Source organism: Capsicum annuum, chromosome 12 (genome assembly GCF_002878395.1).
Source record: "Capsicum annuum cultivar UCD-10X-F1 chromosome 12, UCD10Xv1.1, whole genome shotgun sequence".
NCBI lineage: Eukaryota > Viridiplantae > Streptophyta > Magnoliopsida > Solanales > Solanaceae > Capsicum > Capsicum annuum.
In genome coordinates this window covers 207,268,408-207,288,984 of record NC_061122.1, presented here as the reverse complement: position 1 = coordinate 207,288,984, position 20,577 = coordinate 207,268,408, and the positions used below count along the sequence as shown (strand labels likewise).

Genomic DNA, 20,577 nt, shown 5'->3' with positions numbered 1-20,577 from the left:
ATGGTAGATAATTTTCCTATTCTAAGAGTAGGTAGCTATCCTAATAGATGTGATATCATTAATTTTGTGAATTTATAAGTGAAGATGAAAGTCAAATCAAATATGTTAGTCTTCAACCTTGGCAGCCATCTTGAAATTTCTGGTAGGGTGCAAAATTAGTCTCAGCTGTTACTACTTTTTATCTCATACTAAAATTAAGAATTGGTTCTTGTGGATTTTAGACAAGTCTTTGGTATGAAGTCATCTTTATTAAGGAGTATATGTATCTCAAATGTTAGAATTTTTAAGGTGAATATAGATTTAATTGAATTTTAATATAAATGTCAAACATTAGATAAAAAGAGAAAAAGATCAGAACCATCTATTGAAGTAGCAAAAATAAATAGTGCGCTGACAGAGCGTCATGTCCCTTAAGTAAGAGGTTGGGGGTTCGATCCCCGCCTCTGACGAATGGAGCAAACTCTGTAGTCAGTTCTCTACCGCTTAGTGCGCTGACAGATGAACGGAGTATTAGTCTCATGGCTACCGGCTATGGGGATACCTTGGAAAACAAAATAAAATAATACTCCCTCCGTCCCATTTTATGTGTCGTCATTTGATCGGGCACGAAATTTAAGAAATAAAGGAAAACTTGGTAAAATTTACCAAATTATCCTTTATAAAAAAATGTGTCAATATCTTTTTTTTTTAATTAAGTGGGATCAATAAGGGTAAAAGGGTAATTATGCCTTTAAAAAATTGTCAAATAAAGAAAGGCGACACTTATTTTAAGACAAATTAAAAAAAAATGATGACACATAATTTGAGCCGGAGAGAGTAATAAATAGTCACACATTTAGGGAATGCAAAGAGAGTAAACCCCCTATTTTTATTTTATTTTTTATTTTGTAGGTAGTTCATTAATATAAGACCAGCCCTACTTGAATTATGGCCCTTAGTTTTGATTTAGTGCCAAAAAAGTTAGTTGGGGTCATGGTACTCTATTACTCCTTTCGTTCTAAAATAATTAAATTATTGAAGTATTTTTTAGTGTTTAAAATAACTATTACTAATATTTTGAAATTTGAAAAAGCAAAAATTAAAAAATATGATCAATTTATGTCTTTATCATTTTTTCTTAAAACATGTGTTATATTTTAACAATTTAATTATTTTGGAACAAAGAAAATAGTATGAGCAGCAGCAGTAATAGTACAAAATATGTACTTTAGGCTGTGATGCTTTTTTTACATTTTTTGGTGGGTGGGTTAGGGGGTTGATGTTTTCATGTCATGGTGCTTTTATGAAACCTTATGTCAGTCCCTTGTAGTTAATCACTTTTTGGGTATATTCTCAGTGCTTTAATTTTAAATTCTTGTACATACTTTTTTAAAATTTATGTGACACATTTTCTTAATCTATTTTTAAAAATATAGAAGTAATATATTTTTATACTTTAAAATAATTTAATTATAAATTTACATTTACGGTTAAACAATACCATATAAAAAGGGACAAAGGCTGTACGCCATAGATATAAAATTAGGAACTTCCCTTTTCTAGTAGTTCTCCAAATACTATTCACTTTAATTTGTACATGAGAAAACCCAATCACTTAAATTTTTTTCTACATTGGATCATTTTCTTTTTTCCAGTTCACTTGGTTCAAGTGTGGAGGGATGTCAATAGGGCTAAGTTGGGCTCATGTCCTCGGAGATGCATTTTCAGCTTCAAATTTCCTTAATATGTGGGCACAAATCATGGATGGTCAACCTTCACCTCAATTTCTTGACAAGTCAACAAGAACCAACAAATTGATCAAGAACCCAATATTATCTACAGTTAAAAAGTTGCCATTTTCCCTAAAGAGAGTTGATCCAATTGGTGATCATTGGAAACTCACCAACACTTGCAAAATGCAATCACATTCTTTTCATATCACACAAAAGAAACTAAACCAACTCGTCTCCAATGTTTGTGGAACTAAAGTGAAGCCTTTTGACGTTATTTGTGCTACAATTTGGAAATTTTTGGCTAATGTAAGGAGGGAATATTCATCAGAGCCCAAGATTGTGACAATTATACTTAGGGACGACAACTCTTGTGACAGAGTAACAACTGAAGTATCGAGCAACAGTCAAGTGATGATTAGCATAGTTGAAGCAAGTGACATCAAAGTTTTCGAGGCTGATACATCAGAATTGGCAGAGTTGATAGCTGAAAAGACGGAGGACGAGACTAGAGTTGTCGAAGAATTAATGAAAAAAGAAAATGGTGTTTCAGACTTTGTTGTGTATGGGGCAAATCTCACATTTGTGAATCTTGAAGAGTTAAGGATTTATGATTTGGAGCTTAGGGGTAAAAAACCAAGTTTTGCAAGTTATAACATAAGTGGAGTTGGTGATGAAGGTGTTGTTTTGGTATTGCCAGGGCCTAAAGGTTTGAATAGAAAAGAAGGTGGAAAGATAGTGAATGTGAATTTGCCTAAAGGTCAAATTGAAGGGTTGAAAAATGAGATGAGAAAGGAATTAGGTATTTTTTGAAATTAATTTGAAGAAAGGAAATATTTTCTATTTGCATGAAAATGTGATAAAGTTCTTGGCATATGTTAGTTCATTGTTTAAAGCACGAAGATCTTGTGTTTACCTGATTTTGGTTATCATTTGTAAAGCTGATTTCGGTTGTCATTTGTAAAAGTTAAACTTTATGTTATGTGTGTGTGTTTGGACATTAATGGAAAATTATTTAATTGGTTATGTAATTATTGAAAAATTTTGATAGAGAAAAAAGGTAAAGATAAGAGAAACGCAAAAAGGGCAGTGTCGAGTACTAAAGTTCTCACTATGCATTGGGTGCAGAAAAAGATTGTCAGACTACAAGAGTCTATTATAAGCAACTTTATATTTCTGTAAGAGACTGTTTCCATAACTTGAACCTGTGACCACCTAATCACATGATAGTAACTTTAGCAGCTATCCAAGAGATGCAAAATATCAAATAGAATAAAGAAGAGAAGAAAACTTGAGCCTTGAGGTGTGATATTATTACTATATGAAAGTGTATTTAAGTACTGGGTTAAACAAAAAATTTATTATTTCATTGTAAGAAAAAACTAAATAATTTATCAATAAACAAATTAAAATTATTAAAATATAATTAATAAAATCAATTTGATAAATTAATTCTCTCATAGATACTTAATATTTTTTTCAACCGAGTGTTAAGTATTTCCTCCTGGCCATTTTACTTGTCACATTTTTCATTTACACACTCTTAAGAGCAACATTAAGCAAAAGATAATTTGTTTAAATTATTTGTATTATTCCTCTCAATCTAATACTTCAAATTGCCCCCAAAATCCTATTAGTAAACTCCGATTTCTACTATTTATAAGTGATGGTTTATAGTACTGTGAAGGGTAAAACTGTAAATATACACGTTCCTATATTTTAAATGTTAAAACACAGGTCTTGTCCTATTTATCTAACTTGGGGCTTTGAGCTGTAGGTGACAAAAGAGTTTTAAAATGAGGTGTAGGTGACACAAGTCTTAATTATTAGGTGGAAGTGACAATTACTTTATGATGGATTAAGAAAGTTGGGGAAGTTTGAAAATAACCCACAAATTTTTAAATTTACACTTTGATCCAAATGGTAGCCTATATAACGAAAAACAGAGGGAAAAAACGTCTTTCTCTCTCTTCTCACCCATTGTTGTTTTCTCTCTCTTAGCGATTTTTGTTGTTCATTATTGTTGCTGCTTCATTCATCATCTTCTGCTTCATTATCATCATCTTCCACTTCATTATCATCTTCATCTTCTTCTTGTTGACCATTTGTTATTGCTGTTACCGCTACTGTTGATATTTAACCAATTTCTTAGGTCAAATTTTATTTCGAACATCACTTTCCACTTTGACATTACTTTATAGGAGACCTTGGTAAGTCAAATTATAATTTTTAGTTAAATTTGCCATCTGGGTAACTACTATTGTGTTGTTGTTTTCCAACAATGGGTAGAACCCAATTATGATCCAATATAAGATCCATTTGTTTAAACAGATAAATCAATTGTTGCAACAGATGAGACGTCTGTTTCAATGAAAGACTGATATGTTGGATTCATGTTTAAACAGATGGGTCATCTGTTACAACATTTGACACATCTATTGCAACAGATTAGTTATCGTGCGACATGATAAATATCTGTTTCAACAGATTAGTAATCTGTTGCAACAGAACTTGAACACGATTCCAACAGAAGTGTTGTTTGTTGCAACAAAATAAATATTTGTTATAACAAATTACTAACCTGTTGCAATAGGTAAGTCATCTGTCACAACAGGTTAATTATCTAATGCAACATGTCACTCATATGTTGAAATCAGCTTCAAAGGTGATTTAGTACTATAACATCAATCCCAACAGGCGCTTCATCTGTTGCAACAGATATTCAGGGGCATAAAATGAATCCCAACGGGTAAGTAATCAGTTGCGACTGATCACTTACCTGTTGCAACAAATAAGACATCTGTTGGGATTCATTCACGGCACTATGAAATCACTATCAACTTTTTTTAATAAATAACTTTATTTAGGTACCACTAATGGAGGAATTAATAATAATAGGGGTGGATTGTCATGATCAATGGGTCGAGAAGAGCAATCGATATGTATGGCGTTGGAAGGAGGGTGAAATGCTAGAGACGATAGCTATGACAGTCCAAAGTGATGTTTCGTATGATGATTTTGTGAACTTAATCATCAGCTTTTGTAGACTGAATTATCAACCGGAAGAACTCGCGATTAGCTACATGCACAGTTCCTTTGAAAATCAGAGGGTACTGCCTTTCAAGATAACCGATCATGTTCGGTTGCATGCTTATCTAAGTGATTCAACCAGGCCGGTGTTAAGGGTGTACATGGTTGAAAAAAATGAGAGAGAATGAGAACCAGAACGTAGAAGAAGAAGAAGAAGAAAAAAAAAACTTCTTTGATGATAGGTTGGATGATCTAGACATGAATATTCCAGATGATGATCAAACACCTACGCCCGTTGATGCGACTAATATTATGTTCAGTTCTTCTCAATCGACACAGTCTGGAAATCTTCAAGATGATGGGAACAATTTTTTTATTGGAATGTCATTCAAGGACAAGAATGAACTATCTAACACTTTGTTTATTTCTTGCTTGAAAAAAGATTTTAGAATAAATAAGATGATTAATTCGAGCAGTGTCTTTTGCTTCAAATATGCTAATTCGACTTGGAAGTGGTGGTTGAGAATGGTAAAGTACGCAAGTTCTGACATATTCGTCATTCGTAAACATGAAAAGCATCACATATGTGGTTCGAGCATATCTCGGGCCAAAATCTTCATGCCACGACAAAGGTCCTCGGTGAATATTTCAAGAGTAGTTTCCCCGATGGAAAAGGCCCTTCAACAGGGGTTATGACCAATCAACTCCTTACAAATTTAGGTGTCCTAGTCAGTTATTGGAAGGTATATACGACCATGGGGATTGCCAAGGACCTGGTTAGGGGGACACTCGAGCATGGGTATGAAGTCCTAGATTCTTACCGTTACACGATTGAGTCCGCAAATCCCGGAAGTAAGACGACATTGCATCTGGATGAAAATAGAGGGTTCAAGTACTTTTTTATATCCTATGATGCTTGGATTCAAGGTTTTCGACATTTGAGAAAAGGCATAGCCGTCGACGGTACCTTCTTGAGGAGCAGGTATGATGGAGTTCTACTAGCGGTGATGGCGCAGGATGCGGAGAATCACATCTTTCCTGTCGCTTTTTATGTAGCGGACAAAGAATGTGATGCCTCTTATGAATTTTTTTTGAACAACTGTGATGCTGCGTCGAAGATACCTAAGAGTTGTGTTTTGTACCGGATAGGCATCCAAGTATTCCAAAGATGGGTTCACTTTTCTTCACTTTAGCTTACTTTGGTTCTTGAATCAGACATCTTGGAGAGAATATTCGAAACAACTATTACAACGAAAGGGTCGTCACCCTTTTTTTATAGAGCAGCTAAAGAATATAGTAGAGAGGAGTTTTTAGACCATTTCAATCAAATAGCGGATGTGAATCCCAAGGTAGCAGAATTTCTCACACGTATCAATTTTGAGAGATGAAGATGGGCATTCTGTCATGTAAATAGGTACATTCTTATGAATTTAATGTCTTGTTTGATTTACAAGTTTAGTATGATGTCGTACTAAGTGATTCTTTTCTATAGGTACAATATTATGACATCAAGCATAGCTGAATCGATGAATTCATTGTTTGACGATGAAAGAGAATTTCCCATCAAGGCTATGTTTAAAAAAATAAGCAAGAAGTATAGCGATTCTTTTAACGAAAGGCGTGTGCTGTTCAAGTGCCCAGAAAAAAAAACTAATTTTTTCTTGAAATTGAAAAAAAATATCAACGAACATCAATTTGGGGAATAGGTTATTCTCTTATAAAATAGCAGATTACAAATTTCGTATCACCGATCATGTGATACTGCCACGGTCGATCTTCAAACAAGATCTTGTACGTGTAGGGATTTTGACTTGGACAAAATACCTTGTCCACATGCTATGGCAGCGCTTCGAGCTCAATACGGTCATAAAATATAGACCTGAAGTTTATGAGCACTCCTCTCAATATTATTTGGTAGAAAAATATGAAATGGCATATAGTGGGCATATTACTCTGGTGCCTCCCGAAGAATCTTGGGTTATTCCAGCAGAGCTTATGGGGAGATTAATACCTCCTCCGTATATTGACCCGAGCACTATCAAACTAGGAAGAAAGCCATATAAGAGGAGGCGTGGAGTTGGAGAATCATTTTCATCAAGAAGAAACAAGTGCTCCATATGTAAATGCGCTGGCCACAAAAGAACTATATGCCCGAATCGTAATCCACCATGATTGTTGTAATTATAGAAACTTGTGTTGTTGTTTGTTTGTTTGTTGTGGACTTTTATATATTTAACTCATTGTTGTGAACCTAATATTATCATTTATTATATATAAAATATCTTTTTTTTTAATAACTTGTGCATCAATAAAAAGAGGCAAAACATGAACAAAATAATACAATAGACCACAATTATTCTCAACAGTTGCACAAACAACTAAAATATTTTCCTCCAACAGATGACAAATCAGTCAAAACAGATGGATAATCTATTGATAGAAACCCAACAGATGACCAATATGTTCCAACACATGGTCTATCTGTTGAAAGAATTCAAAAGCCAAAATTGCTAGTGCTACTGGATTCAACATAGCTCCTTACCTCCAACCATCGACATGTTAACATGTATGTATGTCTAGATTAGAAGAAATAGATAGAATGAAAATTGAATAAGAATTAAAATCCCAAAGTCTGACTAAAAGTAAATTTTTTATTAAACGAAAAATAAAATACATTAGGTATAGATCCGATATAGAAAAATTAAAATAATACGCTAAAAGAAAAAATACATTCTAATTATTATTATTATTACCATCATCATTAATGACAGTCGTCCAATCAACTCGCAACAGTAGGGCCCTCATCAGCCTCTGCATCTATCTGAACATCGTCGCTCTCACAGCGACCAACTCCCTCTGCAGGTCATTAACCTACCTCTAAAGTTCTCGCACTGTGTTGCGTAGAATAACAATATCCAGAAAAGAATCCGCTATATCTAGAACATGCATGAATTGACAAATGTAAAGAAAAAAATCCAAAATGTAATACAGCATATACAACCAACTAGTAAATTTACACTAGCAAAAAAACTTACCTTAACGAGAAAGGAATATGCTCTTTGAAGAGAAGTGGTTGAAGATGTCACACAAAAATAAAAATTCAAGAAATAAATAAAGTTGAGTTAAATCAAGATTAAGGTGGGACCTATTTATAGAGGGTTGAATCTGGACATGTCAGGCCAAAAGGAAGGAATGTTCAACTCCATTGTATTAATTACATTCAAACTGGTGGCATTTTATTTTCTGTAAAAAGTTACGACTTTTTCTTTTACATTAATTACTTCTCACCTTTTCAAAATAGTTTGAGACTAGATAAAAGCCATTATTATTGAGCTGTTGCAACAGATCATCCATCTGTTGCAACAGATCGTCCATCTGTCGTAACAAAAATAGCATCTGTTGCAACAGATGGATTGAATGTGCAACAGATGGTCTGTCAAAACAGATTTGCCATCTTTTGCAATAGATGGTTTGTATATGCAACAGATAAGACATCTGATTCAACATATGTATTATCTGTTGCGACAGATGGACAGTATATTGGAGGAGATGTTTTGATATCTTCTAACAGTTGATTCATTAGTTTCAAAAGATGGAGTATTCAGTTCATTAGCTGTTTTGAATGTGTTAGATAAAAAGTCACGACTCTTCACCTTTTTTTAATAGTTCCTCCGTTTCGTATTAGTTGGGCCCTATGGGCTTGGCACACCAATTAATAAAAATATAAATTAGGTAATTATTTTACCAAATTGGCCTTATTAATTATTCTTTGAAAGTATAAATGTGAATAATATACTTTATGTAGTCATTTAATAATAGGGGTAATCTTGGAAGAATATAATAAAATTCTCTTGATTTTATAAATAGGACAACTAAATTGAAACAAATATTTTTAGCAAGAAGTAATCACATGTGTGTAGATAAATAAAAACACAGTTTGGTCTGTTGCAACAGATTTACCATCTGTTGCAACATATGGATTATATGTTACGACAGATGGACTATATGTTGGAGGAGATGTTTTGATTTCTTCCAACAGCTGATTCGTCAGTTGCAACAGATGGGGATTTTAATTCATCAGCTGTTTTGAATGTGTTAAGATAAAAAGTCATGACTCTTCACACCTCTTTTTTAATAGTCATCACATGCGTGCATATGAATAAACAACACTGTCTGGTATGTCCTGATGGGGTATAAAGAATAAGGTGCGTGCAATGGATCTCATTTTTATACATGTGAGTTATGTATATTATTGATCAGGATACCATGACAGACATACATAAAATGCAATAATTTTGTGAATGTAGTTTTTTACCGATTAGACAATGATCCTTCAAACAAGATCCTGCATTGTACAGTTTAGTTTGATTGGTGCGAACTGATAAGGCCAAAGGTTCCAAGACGGTGGTGTTGATACCCTGTTACAATTTAATGATGGTTTATGCTCATATTTTTTTTGTCAAGTTTGGGGAAGGGTTCAAGTCTAAGCGGTAGTGTAAATATCCAATAGTGATTAGACCGGTTTTAATGGCGCAATGGACTTCTTGAAAGGCCTCTGAAGCCTCGCAATGCAGCAAACAACGATGGAACCAATAGAAATTCCCCTATTCCAAATTTATATGGATGGATTGTTGGAGGAGGTTTTTATACAACAAAAGGTGTTTGGGAGAATACCTGTGCGCGAAGGGGGAGGTGGAGAAGGTCGTATATCATCTCAGACCTTGATATATGGCCAATGAAATTGACATGAGAAACCTGAACTCAGACTTTTATACATCAATGAAATTGACATGATCCCGTATTTTTAATGGAGGAGTAGTTGGTTCAGGTTTCAATTCAGACGGATAATCTTACCACCTTCCGTGCTCGCGAAGTTGCTTCCTTAAAGTTCTGGTCCTGCACTTTGTGAGAGTCTTCATTCAGTCCATGCTCGCCAGTTGTATTCTCAAGCAAAGTTTCCAGCTCCAGTCCTATTGACCATTCTTCTTTTTCTTCAACAACTGATGAATTTTCATTTTTGGATACACTTTCACATTCGAACCTCATCCAGTTTTTTCATTTTCATGTCAATTTCATCAGCCAATGTCACTACACTTTCCTTCCCACCCTGTGTTTCCACTTAAAAAAGGACTGAGATGATATATGGCCTTCTTAACCTCTCTCTTCCCGCACAGATTTTCTCCCAAACACCTTTTGCTGTATAATAGTCTTCTCCAACAATCTATCCATTTAAATTTGGACCAGGGAAATTTCTATTGGTTCCATCGTTGTTTGTTGCAGTGCGAGGCTTCGGAGGCCTTTCAACAAGTCCATTAAGCTATTAAAATCGGTCCAATCACTATTATATATTTACACTGCCGCAAAAAACTTTAACCCTTTCCCAAACTTGAGACAAAAACATGAGCATAAATCGTCATTAAATTGTAACGGGGTATCGACACCACCGTCTTGGTCCCTCATCCTTACCAGTTTGAACCTAACAATCTTAATTATAAAATGCCATATATTGTTTGAAGGATTACAGCCTAATAGGTAAAGAACAAACATTCACAAAATCATTGTACTGGATGTGTGTTTTCATGATAGGTTGATCAGTAATACATACCTCCCACATATGAAGTGGTTCTATCTTCAAGCAGCTTATTCCTTCGAACCCATCTTTACTCTAGCCATTAATGTTGACTGGGCAAAAGTGGATCCAGTTCACTTTCTTTTATTTGCAAATAAGAGAAATACATTTGATGTCAAATAAGAGAAGAACAAAAAGAAAACAAAAAGAACATTACAAAAGGGTAAAACAAAATTGTGTGAATCAATAGATGACCAATATGATGCAACAGATTACCCATACATTCAACCAATGAGGCATCGTTTCAACAGATGGATGACATGTTGTAACAAATGGGTCATCTGTTGGAATAAATAAAACCAGCCTTACTACTAGTTTGATTTCTTCAAACAGTTGCTCTGTCTGTTCCAACAGCTGATTCATCAGTTACAATAGTTGAGGAAACTATTGCAACACCACCAACAACAGCATCAACAACAAAGAAACAACACCCTATGTTCCAAGACCTTCCACAACACAAACATCACATATTCCAACACGACCACTACCCCCAAAAATAGCACAACCAAAGTACCAAACAAAAGACATAAAACAAAAACTATACTGATAACAAGACTTTTTAAGTTCTCCCAATAGATGACTTTTTTTTGCATATTTTAATAAAAACAATGGTTCGTTCATTCAAGACTTAAAAGTCACCTTTCCTTCAATTTTCTCAATAAATAGAAAACTGGTAATGGGTAAATCATTAATAGCAACAGATGTAAATATCTAATTTAAATGACATACAAAAAAGAAGAAGAGATAGAAAGAGCAACAGTGAAGTGTACCTGCAATGTCAAAAAAGCAAACGGATCAGAACATCTAGTTCAGTTGAGAAAAGATATTGATTGGTTGAGGTCCTAAAGGATCCTCATCCGAAAGAAGAGAGAAAAGAGAGAAAAAAAGAAAACAAAGATAATTAAGAATTGATAATAAAAAAGAGTGATGATTTGAGTCTAGACTACTTTATGGCTGAAGGAGAGAGTTCTAGATATGGGTTTTAAATATTCAGTAATAACTTTTGAGGGGCACGAATAGACGGTGATGTTGAAAAGACCAGATAAGATTACTCACTCAGGAAATTTTTGAGTTATCCAAGTAGTACCGAGTAATATTTTTTACCTCCTTAGTATTGTAACTTTTTAATCTCGGACAAGAATACCTAAATTGCTTTAAAAAAGGATCTTAAAATATTTAAGTGCAATAGATGATAATTTCTATTTGGAAATTTCCAAAGCTCGGTTATCTGTCGAAACAAATGACATAATTTGTTTGATAGTTTATAATAGATGTGTAATATGTTGCAACAGATTACCTAATCTGTTTGATTTGATCCAATAGAAAAGACATCTGTTGTAATAGGTTGAACATTGGTTTATATATAATTTCAATTGAGTTCATATGTTAGACTAATACCTTAATAGAATGTGAGTTCTCATAGGGTCAAATACAACTTCAATTAAGTCTTTTAGCAATTTCATGATGAGGCGGTATTGTGTTCCTCCCGACCAGAGTCATCGATCGATCACTCTGAGCCAAACCAATTCTTAATACCGCATACGTTAGACTAATACCTTAATTGATTAATCTAGGACTAGGGTACTAATATCTTAATTGAATAATCTAGGACTAGGGTCAGTTCTCATAGGGTCAACTACAACTTTAATTGAGTCTTTTGGCAATTGCATGATGAGACGGTACTGCGTTCCTTCTGACCAGAGTCGTCGATCGATAACTCTGAGCCAAACCGATTCGTACTACCTTATATGTTCAACTAATACCTTAATTGATTAATCTAGTACTAGGGGTGAGTTCTCATAATGTCAACTACAATAGATGACAATGCCTATTTGATAATTTATAACAGATAGGTAATCTATTGCGACATATGACTTAATCTATTTGATAATTTACAACAGATGGGTAATCTGTCGCAATAGATGACTTGATCTGTTTGATAGTTTACAACATATTCGTGATATATTTTAACAAATGACGTAATCTGTTTGATAGTTTACGATAGATGCATAATATATTACAACAGATTACCTTCCAATAAAAATTAGGTTGGCAAATTACTAAGACGTCTAAACTACTATCTCTCAAAGTAATATTATGTAGATACCCGGTGGTTCAATTTCTAAGTCACTAGTCATAGTAGCTTGTATGAAAGTTTCCTTCACATAAAATGTGAGCATACAAAAGAATGAAGAATTGGAGACAACTTATTTAAAGCTTAACTCTATAAAATAATTAATTATAATATAATTCCATAAGAAAAAAGAGATTACAACTTGATGAATTAGGAGAATGAGAAAAGAAAGATGAAAGTAAGATGAGGAAATAATGAGAAATCTCTGAAAACTTGGAAAGTAAAGTGTAAAGTAAATCAATTGAAGAGTTTTAGGTTTATATATTAAAATTGGGCTTTTGTATTAATTTGTTACTAATGGACAAATATTATAATTAAAGGCCAAGAATATATATCTATTTTCTGAATATAAAAAAGTAATAAAAGTAACTAGAAAGAAGATTATAAGTAGTATTTTTTTACGTATAAGAAACTAAAATCATATATGTATTATGTCGTTCGGTTTGTGTTCGGTTTGATTTTATTTTTGCTAATATCAAACAAAACCAAGAATGATCATTTTTTTCCAACACCTAATCAATCAAACCAAACCATAAGTCGGGTTTTTTCCTCGGTTTGATTTGATTCATCAGTTTGGTTTGACTTAGCGATTTTGGATTGTACACCCTTACTCACAGGAACTAGGCATTTTCGTATAGGTAAATCTAAGCACATAAACACACATGAAATTGCAAGGATCAACTAAAAATTCATAATCAAGTTTCGTCATGTCCAAATCTAAAGAAAATGTCGAAAAGAAAACGGAGTAGAAGACAATGAGAACTATGACCATTTTTTTTAATCTTTTTAGTGAAAACATTTATTTTTTTCTTCAATCACATTATAATTATAAAAAAAAGTCGTAAAAACTGAAAAACCAAAATAAAAAAACCAATTGTATATTGGTTTGATTTGATTATAGATTTAGAAAACCGACATTGTTGGTTTGGTTATATTTTAATAAAAAACTGAACCAACCCGACCTATGTACACCCTTACTTGTGAGCTCTCATTAACATTTTTTTAAAGTTTGTGACCGTTTTTAGGGGTTTTGTTATTCCATTTGCTAGGCTGATTTTATAAATTCAATGGTTGTGAATACCATGGCATGTCTATTCTTATTACATTATAAATTCCTTTCCTTTAATTGGTGAAAGAATGATGTTTTCTTTTTCTGTAATTATGAGATGCTTAGATGTGATTTGACAGCCTGCTTAATGTGTGTTTTAAATTACTTAGATGTGGTATGCTTAATGGGTTAACAGGTTTGACAGTTTGCTTAATGACTTGAAATATTTAGGTGTAGCTACTTGAATTATGAAATAGTTACTTGTGTTTTGAATTTAGGTACTTGAAATGTGAATTTGTGTTTTGAATTTAGTAAAGTGTGGTCACTTGATAAGTGAATTAACGAGTTGAAAGTGTGTAAGTGTAGGTACTTGAAAGGTGATCTTGTGTTTTGAATTTACTAAAGTGTGGTCACTTGATGAGTGAATTAGTGACTTGAAAATGTGTAAGCGTAGGTACTTGAAAGGTGAATTAGTAACTTGTGAAGTGAATTAGTGACTTGAAATGTTTAGGTGTAGGTACTTGAAATGTGAACTTTTGTTTTGAATTTAGTAAAGTACATGGTCACTTGACAAGTGAATTAGTGACTTGAAAATGTTTAGGTGTAGTTACTTGAAAGGTGAACTTTTGTTGTGAATTTAGTTTGGTTTGGTAACTTGTGAAGTGAATTAGTGACTTGAAATGTTTAGGTGTAGTTACTTGAATTATGAAATAGTTACTTGTGTTTTAAATTCAGGTACTTGAAATGTGAACTTTTGTTTTGAATTTAGTAAAGTGTGGTCACTTGATAAGTGAATTAGCGACTTGAAAATGTGTAAGTATAAGTACTTGAAAGGTGATCTTGTGTTTTGAATTTACTAAAGTGTGGTCACTTGAGGAGTGAATTAGTGACTTGAAAATGTGTAAGTGTAGGTACTTGAAAGGTGCATTAGTAACTTGTGAAGTGAATTAGTGACTTAAAAATTATGTTAAGTGTAGTTACTTGAATTATGAATTAGTGACTTGTGTTTTGAATTTAGGCACTTGAAAATTATGTTGAAGTGTGTTTTGATGGAATGTAGCATAGATATATAGTTACTTGAAAATGATTAAGTATAGTGACTTGAAATGTGGATTAGTTAATTGAAAATAGTTTAGTGATTTGAAATGTGTATTAGTGACTTGAAAATATTATAAGTGTAGTGACTTGCAATGTCAATTAGTTATTTGAAAATGGTTAAGTGTAGTGACTTAAAATGTATAGTAGTGACTTGAAAAGGGTTAAGTGTAGTTACTTGAAATGTGAATTAGTTACTTGAAAATGGTTAAGTGTAGTCATTTGAAATTGTGAACTTGAGACTTGAAAATGATTAAATGTAGTTACTTGGAATGTATACTTGTGACTTTAAAATGGTTAAATCTAGTGACTTGAAAAGTATACTAGTGACTTTAAAATGGTTAAGTGTAGTCATTTGAGATTGTGAACTTGTGACTTGAAAATAATTAAGTGTAGTTACTTGAATATATACTTACTTTAAAATGGTTAAGTGTAGTGACTTGCAATGTATACTTGTGACTAGAAAAGGTTAAGTGTAGTCACTTGAAATGTGCACTAAGTTACTTGAAATTATGAACTTGTGACTTGAAAATAATTAAATGTATTATCTTGAAATGTATACTAGTGAATTTAAAATGATTAAGTGTAGTGACTTGAAATGTGTACTAGTGACTTGAAAATAGTTAAACGTAGTTACTTGAAAATGGTTAAGTATAGTGACTTGAAATGTGTACTAGTGACTTGAAAATGGTTATGAAATGTGAATTAGTTACTTGAAAGTGGTTAAGTATAGTGACTTGAAATAAATGATTAAGTGCAGTGACTTGAAAATGATTAAGTATTGTTATTTTAAATGTGAAGTAGTTACTTGAAAATGGTTAAGTATAATTATTTGAAATGTGAAGTAGTTACTTGAAAATGGTCAAGTATAGTGACTTGAAATGTGAATTAATTGTTTGAAAATAGTTAATTGTAGTGATTTAAAATGTGTACTAGTTACTTGAAAATAGTTAAGTTTAGTGACTTGAAATGTGAATTAGTTTCTTGAAAATGGTCAAGTGTAGTGACTTGAAATGCGTACTAGTGACTTGAAAATAGTTAAATGTAGTTATTTGAAAATGGTTAAGTATAGTGATTTAAAATATCAATTAGCTATTTGAAAATGGTTTGAGTGTAGTGACTTGAAATGTGTACTAATGACTTAAAATGTGAATAAGTTATTTGAAAATTATTAAGTGTAGTGACTTGAAAATGATTAAGTGTAGTTACTTGAAATTGCGAACTTGTGACTTAAAAATGCTTAAGTACAGTCACTTGAAATGTGTACTAATAACTTGAAAATAATAAAGTATAGTTACAAAATAAATATGTTTGGTTATATGAAAAGATCTCTTCTTTGAGAATTTTCCATTGAGTAAATCTTCTTGTATAATCCATTGCAGTGTACCTGACAATGTATAATCTATTGCAGTGTAGCTTGTATAATCTATTTGACCGGGTACGGAGTTTTAACAAATAAGAAAAGAGTTTTCTTGACATTAAGTGTTAAATACATGACACCACTTGAACCCCTCCTCTTGTTCTCTTATTCTTCTAATTTCATCCTCTGTTATCTTAACAAAACAAGTCATAACAATAGTCACAATAATATGAAAAATCAACTTTGAGTTTATGATGCTTATATGCTAATATATACATTTTTATATCTGTTGATTGTTATAATTTTATTTGATACTATAATGTCATATAATTTATGCTAATAATGTATTTTTAGAACTTTTTATGGCTTGAATTAACATATTCTTATGCAGAATGAGTTTGAAAGAAAGAAATAAGAAATTTTTGCCACTCAAAGTGCATCAATTATGGATGTTACGAATGATGTTTTTTTGTTAGCTGTAATGGTTTACATTAGACTAGTATTGAATGATGTTTTTGAGAATTATTGGAGGTTTTGAATAGTTTTTTGACTAATTGTGAAATATTTATAGTAATTTATGTGTGAATTATTACTTAGAGATTTTCATGGGGATGTACATGAAAATTGAGAAAATTTGTTCTTGCGGATCTACTTGGGGGATTTCATACGAATTTTCTTGCAAAAGAGTTTCATAAATATCCGCAAGAAATTTTCTTTTGTTAATTAGGAATTTTTACCTTTAAACTTCCTTTGAATTTACTTGAGAATCTTCGTGGGGAATAATTTGTGAATTTTTTCATGGAAATCTGTAGGTAAAATCTTTTTTTTTTATGAAATTTTACCAAATAATTCATGAAAAATTTTGATAGCTAATTGCAAATAAATTCGCAAGTAATTTACTTGCAAATTTTTTTTTGCAACTAAATTATCTAGGGATTTTATATTGGTAAGAAAATCCGTAGGTAATCAAATTACTTGGAGATTTTACCGCATTATCCCTATGAAAATTCCTAGGTAATAAGCACTTTTCTTGTAGTGTTAGCAGGTTATTATCGACGTTTTGTTGAGGGATTTTCATCTATTGTAGCTTCATTGACCAAGTTGACCCAAAATAAGATTTCTTTTCAGTGGTCCGATGCTTATGAGGCGAGCTTTCAAAAGCTCAAAGACTTGTTGACTTCAGCTCCTATACTGGCTTTGCCCAAGGAAGGCGTGGGCTTTACCGTGTTTTGTGATGCTTTAGGTATTAGATTGGGTGTTGCGTTGATGCAGAAAGTCAAAGTGATTGCTTATGCATCTCGTCAGTTGAAGCCTCATGAGAGAAATTATCCTACCCATAATCTGGAGTTGTGCGCAGTTGTGTTTGCCTTGAATATGTGAAGGCACTACTTGTATGGAGTTCGTTGTGAGATCTTCTCAAATCATCGTAGCCTTCAATACTTCTTCCCCCAGCGAGTTCTTAGTGTAAGGCAGCGTTGTTGGCTTGAGTTTCTTAAGGATTATAACTTGACCATTCTCTACCATCCGATCAAGACTAATATGATTACGGATCCCTTGAGCCAAAAGTCAACTAGCATGGGTAACTTGGCGTATTTTTTACCCAAGAGAGGCCTTTGGGTCTTAGAGGTTTAGTATTTAACTAACCAGATGGTTAGGCTTGATTTTTGACACCTGAGTGTGTTTGGGCATTTATGGAGACTAGATCTTCTTTGATAGAGCAGATTAGAGCTCATCAGTTTGATGATGTTGGATTGAGGTTGATTCGAGAAAAGGTGTTGAGTGGGGAGGCTAAAAAATCATCACTTGATTCAAATAGAGTTTTGAGGTAGGGGGCCGATTTTATGTACCGAGAATGGGTGATTGAATTAGGCTGATATTGGAGGAGGCCCATTGTTCCAGATATTCTATCCATTCAGGTGTGACTAAGATGCATCATGATTTGAGAAAACACTACTGGTAGGGTGGTATGAGGTGAGATATAACAGATTATGTGGCTCATTGCCTATGTTGCCGGCAGGTGAAGGCCGAGCATATGAGACCTGGTGGATTGCTTTAGAGGTTGCCCATTCTCGAGGAGAAGTGGGAACGGATCACCATGAACTTTGTGACTGGTTTGCCTCGTTCATCTCATGGTTCTGATAGTATTTAGGTCATCGGGAATCGATTGACCTAGTTAGCTTATTTTATTCTGGTTTAGGTCTCATTCAGTGCTGAAAGGTTAGCCCGTATTTACATTCATGAGATTGTGCGTCTACATGGTGTGCCAGTGTCCATTATTTCAGATCGAGGTTCTGAATTCACATCTCACTTTTAGAAGACTTTTCAGGATGAGTTGGGTACTCAAGTGGATCTCAGTATAGTGTTTCACCCCTAGACGGATGGCCAGTCAGAGTGGACTATCCAGGTTTTGGTAGATATGTTCCGCGCATGCGTGATGGATTTTGGTGGCCAGTGGGAGCAGCATTTGGCTTTACCTTAGTTTGCATATAATAATAGCTATTATTCTAGTATTTATATGGCTCCGATTGAGGTGTTGTATGGTAGGCGTTGTCGCTAGCTAGTTGGTTGGTTTGATGTTTCTGAGGTTAAACCTCGACGTGCGGACTTGCTTTGTGAGTCTTTGGTAGAGTTTGGATCATTCAGGATAGGCTTAGAGCAGCTCAGAGTATGCAGTGCTATACTGATCATAGACTTTGTGCCTTGAGGTTTGGTGTTGGTGATTGTCGCACCCCGTCTTCCTCGCGGAAGGCGGGATTCGACTTGACAAACTCTTTTTGGTGTTTGTTTTGAGGGTGATGATGTGAAGAGTCGCCACCTAACGAATTAAGGTGCGTTAGGGTACCGGTCTAGGCTACTACTAACCTATTTTTGTTGTTTTGTTTTAGTTCACTAGAGTTCGGATAAGGGTTAAAATTATCTCGAAAGGAAGGTGTCAGGCACCTTTCGAGGTCCACAAAGGTGGTTCCCAGCTGAATTCATACTTTACGTAGGGATTCTAAATGATCAAATAAAGTCTCTTATTTTATCATTAATTTAATATTTAACTAAGTGAGAAAGTAATTAATAAACAAAACACATGTCATTTTGTTATTTTTAATTGTTTTTTATCTAAGTGAATAAATAAAACATGTAAATAAGATATGCGGGGAGAAAGAAATGTCATAATTTGCAATAAAAGGGGACTGCTTCTATAATAAATTAATTACCCCAAATAATATGTATGTAAAGTAAATAAAGACATTGTCCAAATCAAACAAAGAAATGTTTTGGTTTTATTCGGATCAGAAACCCAACTTATTTAATCATTCGACCCAAGGGCCGAACTCTTAGATAAGTAATAATGTTATTAGCCTCGCCGTTAATATCCATTGAGATCATCACTTCCGAATGACTACCCGTCCCACCTAGGATGGATGTCAAGTATAAGGGCGTTTTATGACAAAGATAAAACTAACGTTTTAGTAATACTTAACGTCCCACCTATCGTCCAAGAGGCATTGAACTTTACTGTTTTGGATTTGTGTTCTACACGAAAAGAAAGTTATGTTGCATAGGACTCGAAGCGTGTAAAACACGAAGGACGTCATGTAACAAGTAATGTCTCACATTAGCCTCTTGGTTATTAAAGAGTTGATTAATGTGATAGCATGCGAAGACAAATGATTATTTGTTACGTCATTAACCTATAGGCATGGTGTCTAAATGATCAATGATTCATAATAAAAGACTATGATTCGTGTATGCAACAACCTTATGTGTGTTCATGAGAGGTGTCAAAAGTGTGGTAACTGTGTCACGAAAATGTGCTTGTGAATTAAGTGTTATAAACTATAATGAGAATACAAGAAACTAGTAAAATATTAAAGGATGCGTTAACATGTTAGGGATGCACTTAAATGCGGAGAACAAATTAACATGTAGAAAATGTAGAGAATTACTAGTATTTTAGCATACTGGAAGTCAACAAAACATGCTGAAAAATTAATTAAACATGCTGAAAAAGTTTATTAAACATGCTGAAAAATTAATTAATTATGCTGAAAGTTACTTAATCATGCTGGAAAGTTACTTAAACATGCTGAAAAAATTAATTAATCATGCTAAAAAATTAATTAAACATGCTGAGAAATTAATTAATCATGCTGAAAGTTACTTAATCATGCTGGAAAGTTACTTAAATATGATGAAAAATAATAATTAATCATGCTAAAACAATAATTAAACATGCTGAGAATAACGTTAAGGCGCATTATTTTCATGCTAACATGCTAAAAACATGCCAAGAATGCCTAAAATCTAATATTTTAACATGCTATAAATGTAGGAAACTAGCATTTTAAACATGCCGGAATTCAGTCTAAGTGCTGAAATTTATTTAGATGCCCAGAAAAATCATTTAAACATGCTGGAAATTAATCTAAAATTGCTAAATTAGATGTTAGACATGCTGAAACTTTGATGTTAACATGCTTAAATTATTTTAATATGCCTAAAACTATGTCGACACGCCTAAACATGTAAAGACATACTAAATAAGTTATGCTTAACATGCGAAAATTAATGTAATAAGCT

General features: G+C 33.2%; 1 protein-coding gene across 1 annotated transcript; it reads left to right on the top strand.

Moving 5' to 3' along the window:
• Positions 1 to 1,631: 1,631 nt before the first annotated feature.
• On the top strand, positions 1,632 to 2,541 carry LOC107850970 (protein ECERIFERUM 2; the record flags this gene model as incomplete). The annotated part of the gene is given in 1 exon segment (XM_047400953.1): positions 1,632 to 2,541. A coding segment is annotated over 1 exon segment (891 nt), but the record flags the coding sequence as incomplete, so codon positions are not given.
• Positions 2,542 to 20,577: the final 18,036 nt, after the last annotated feature.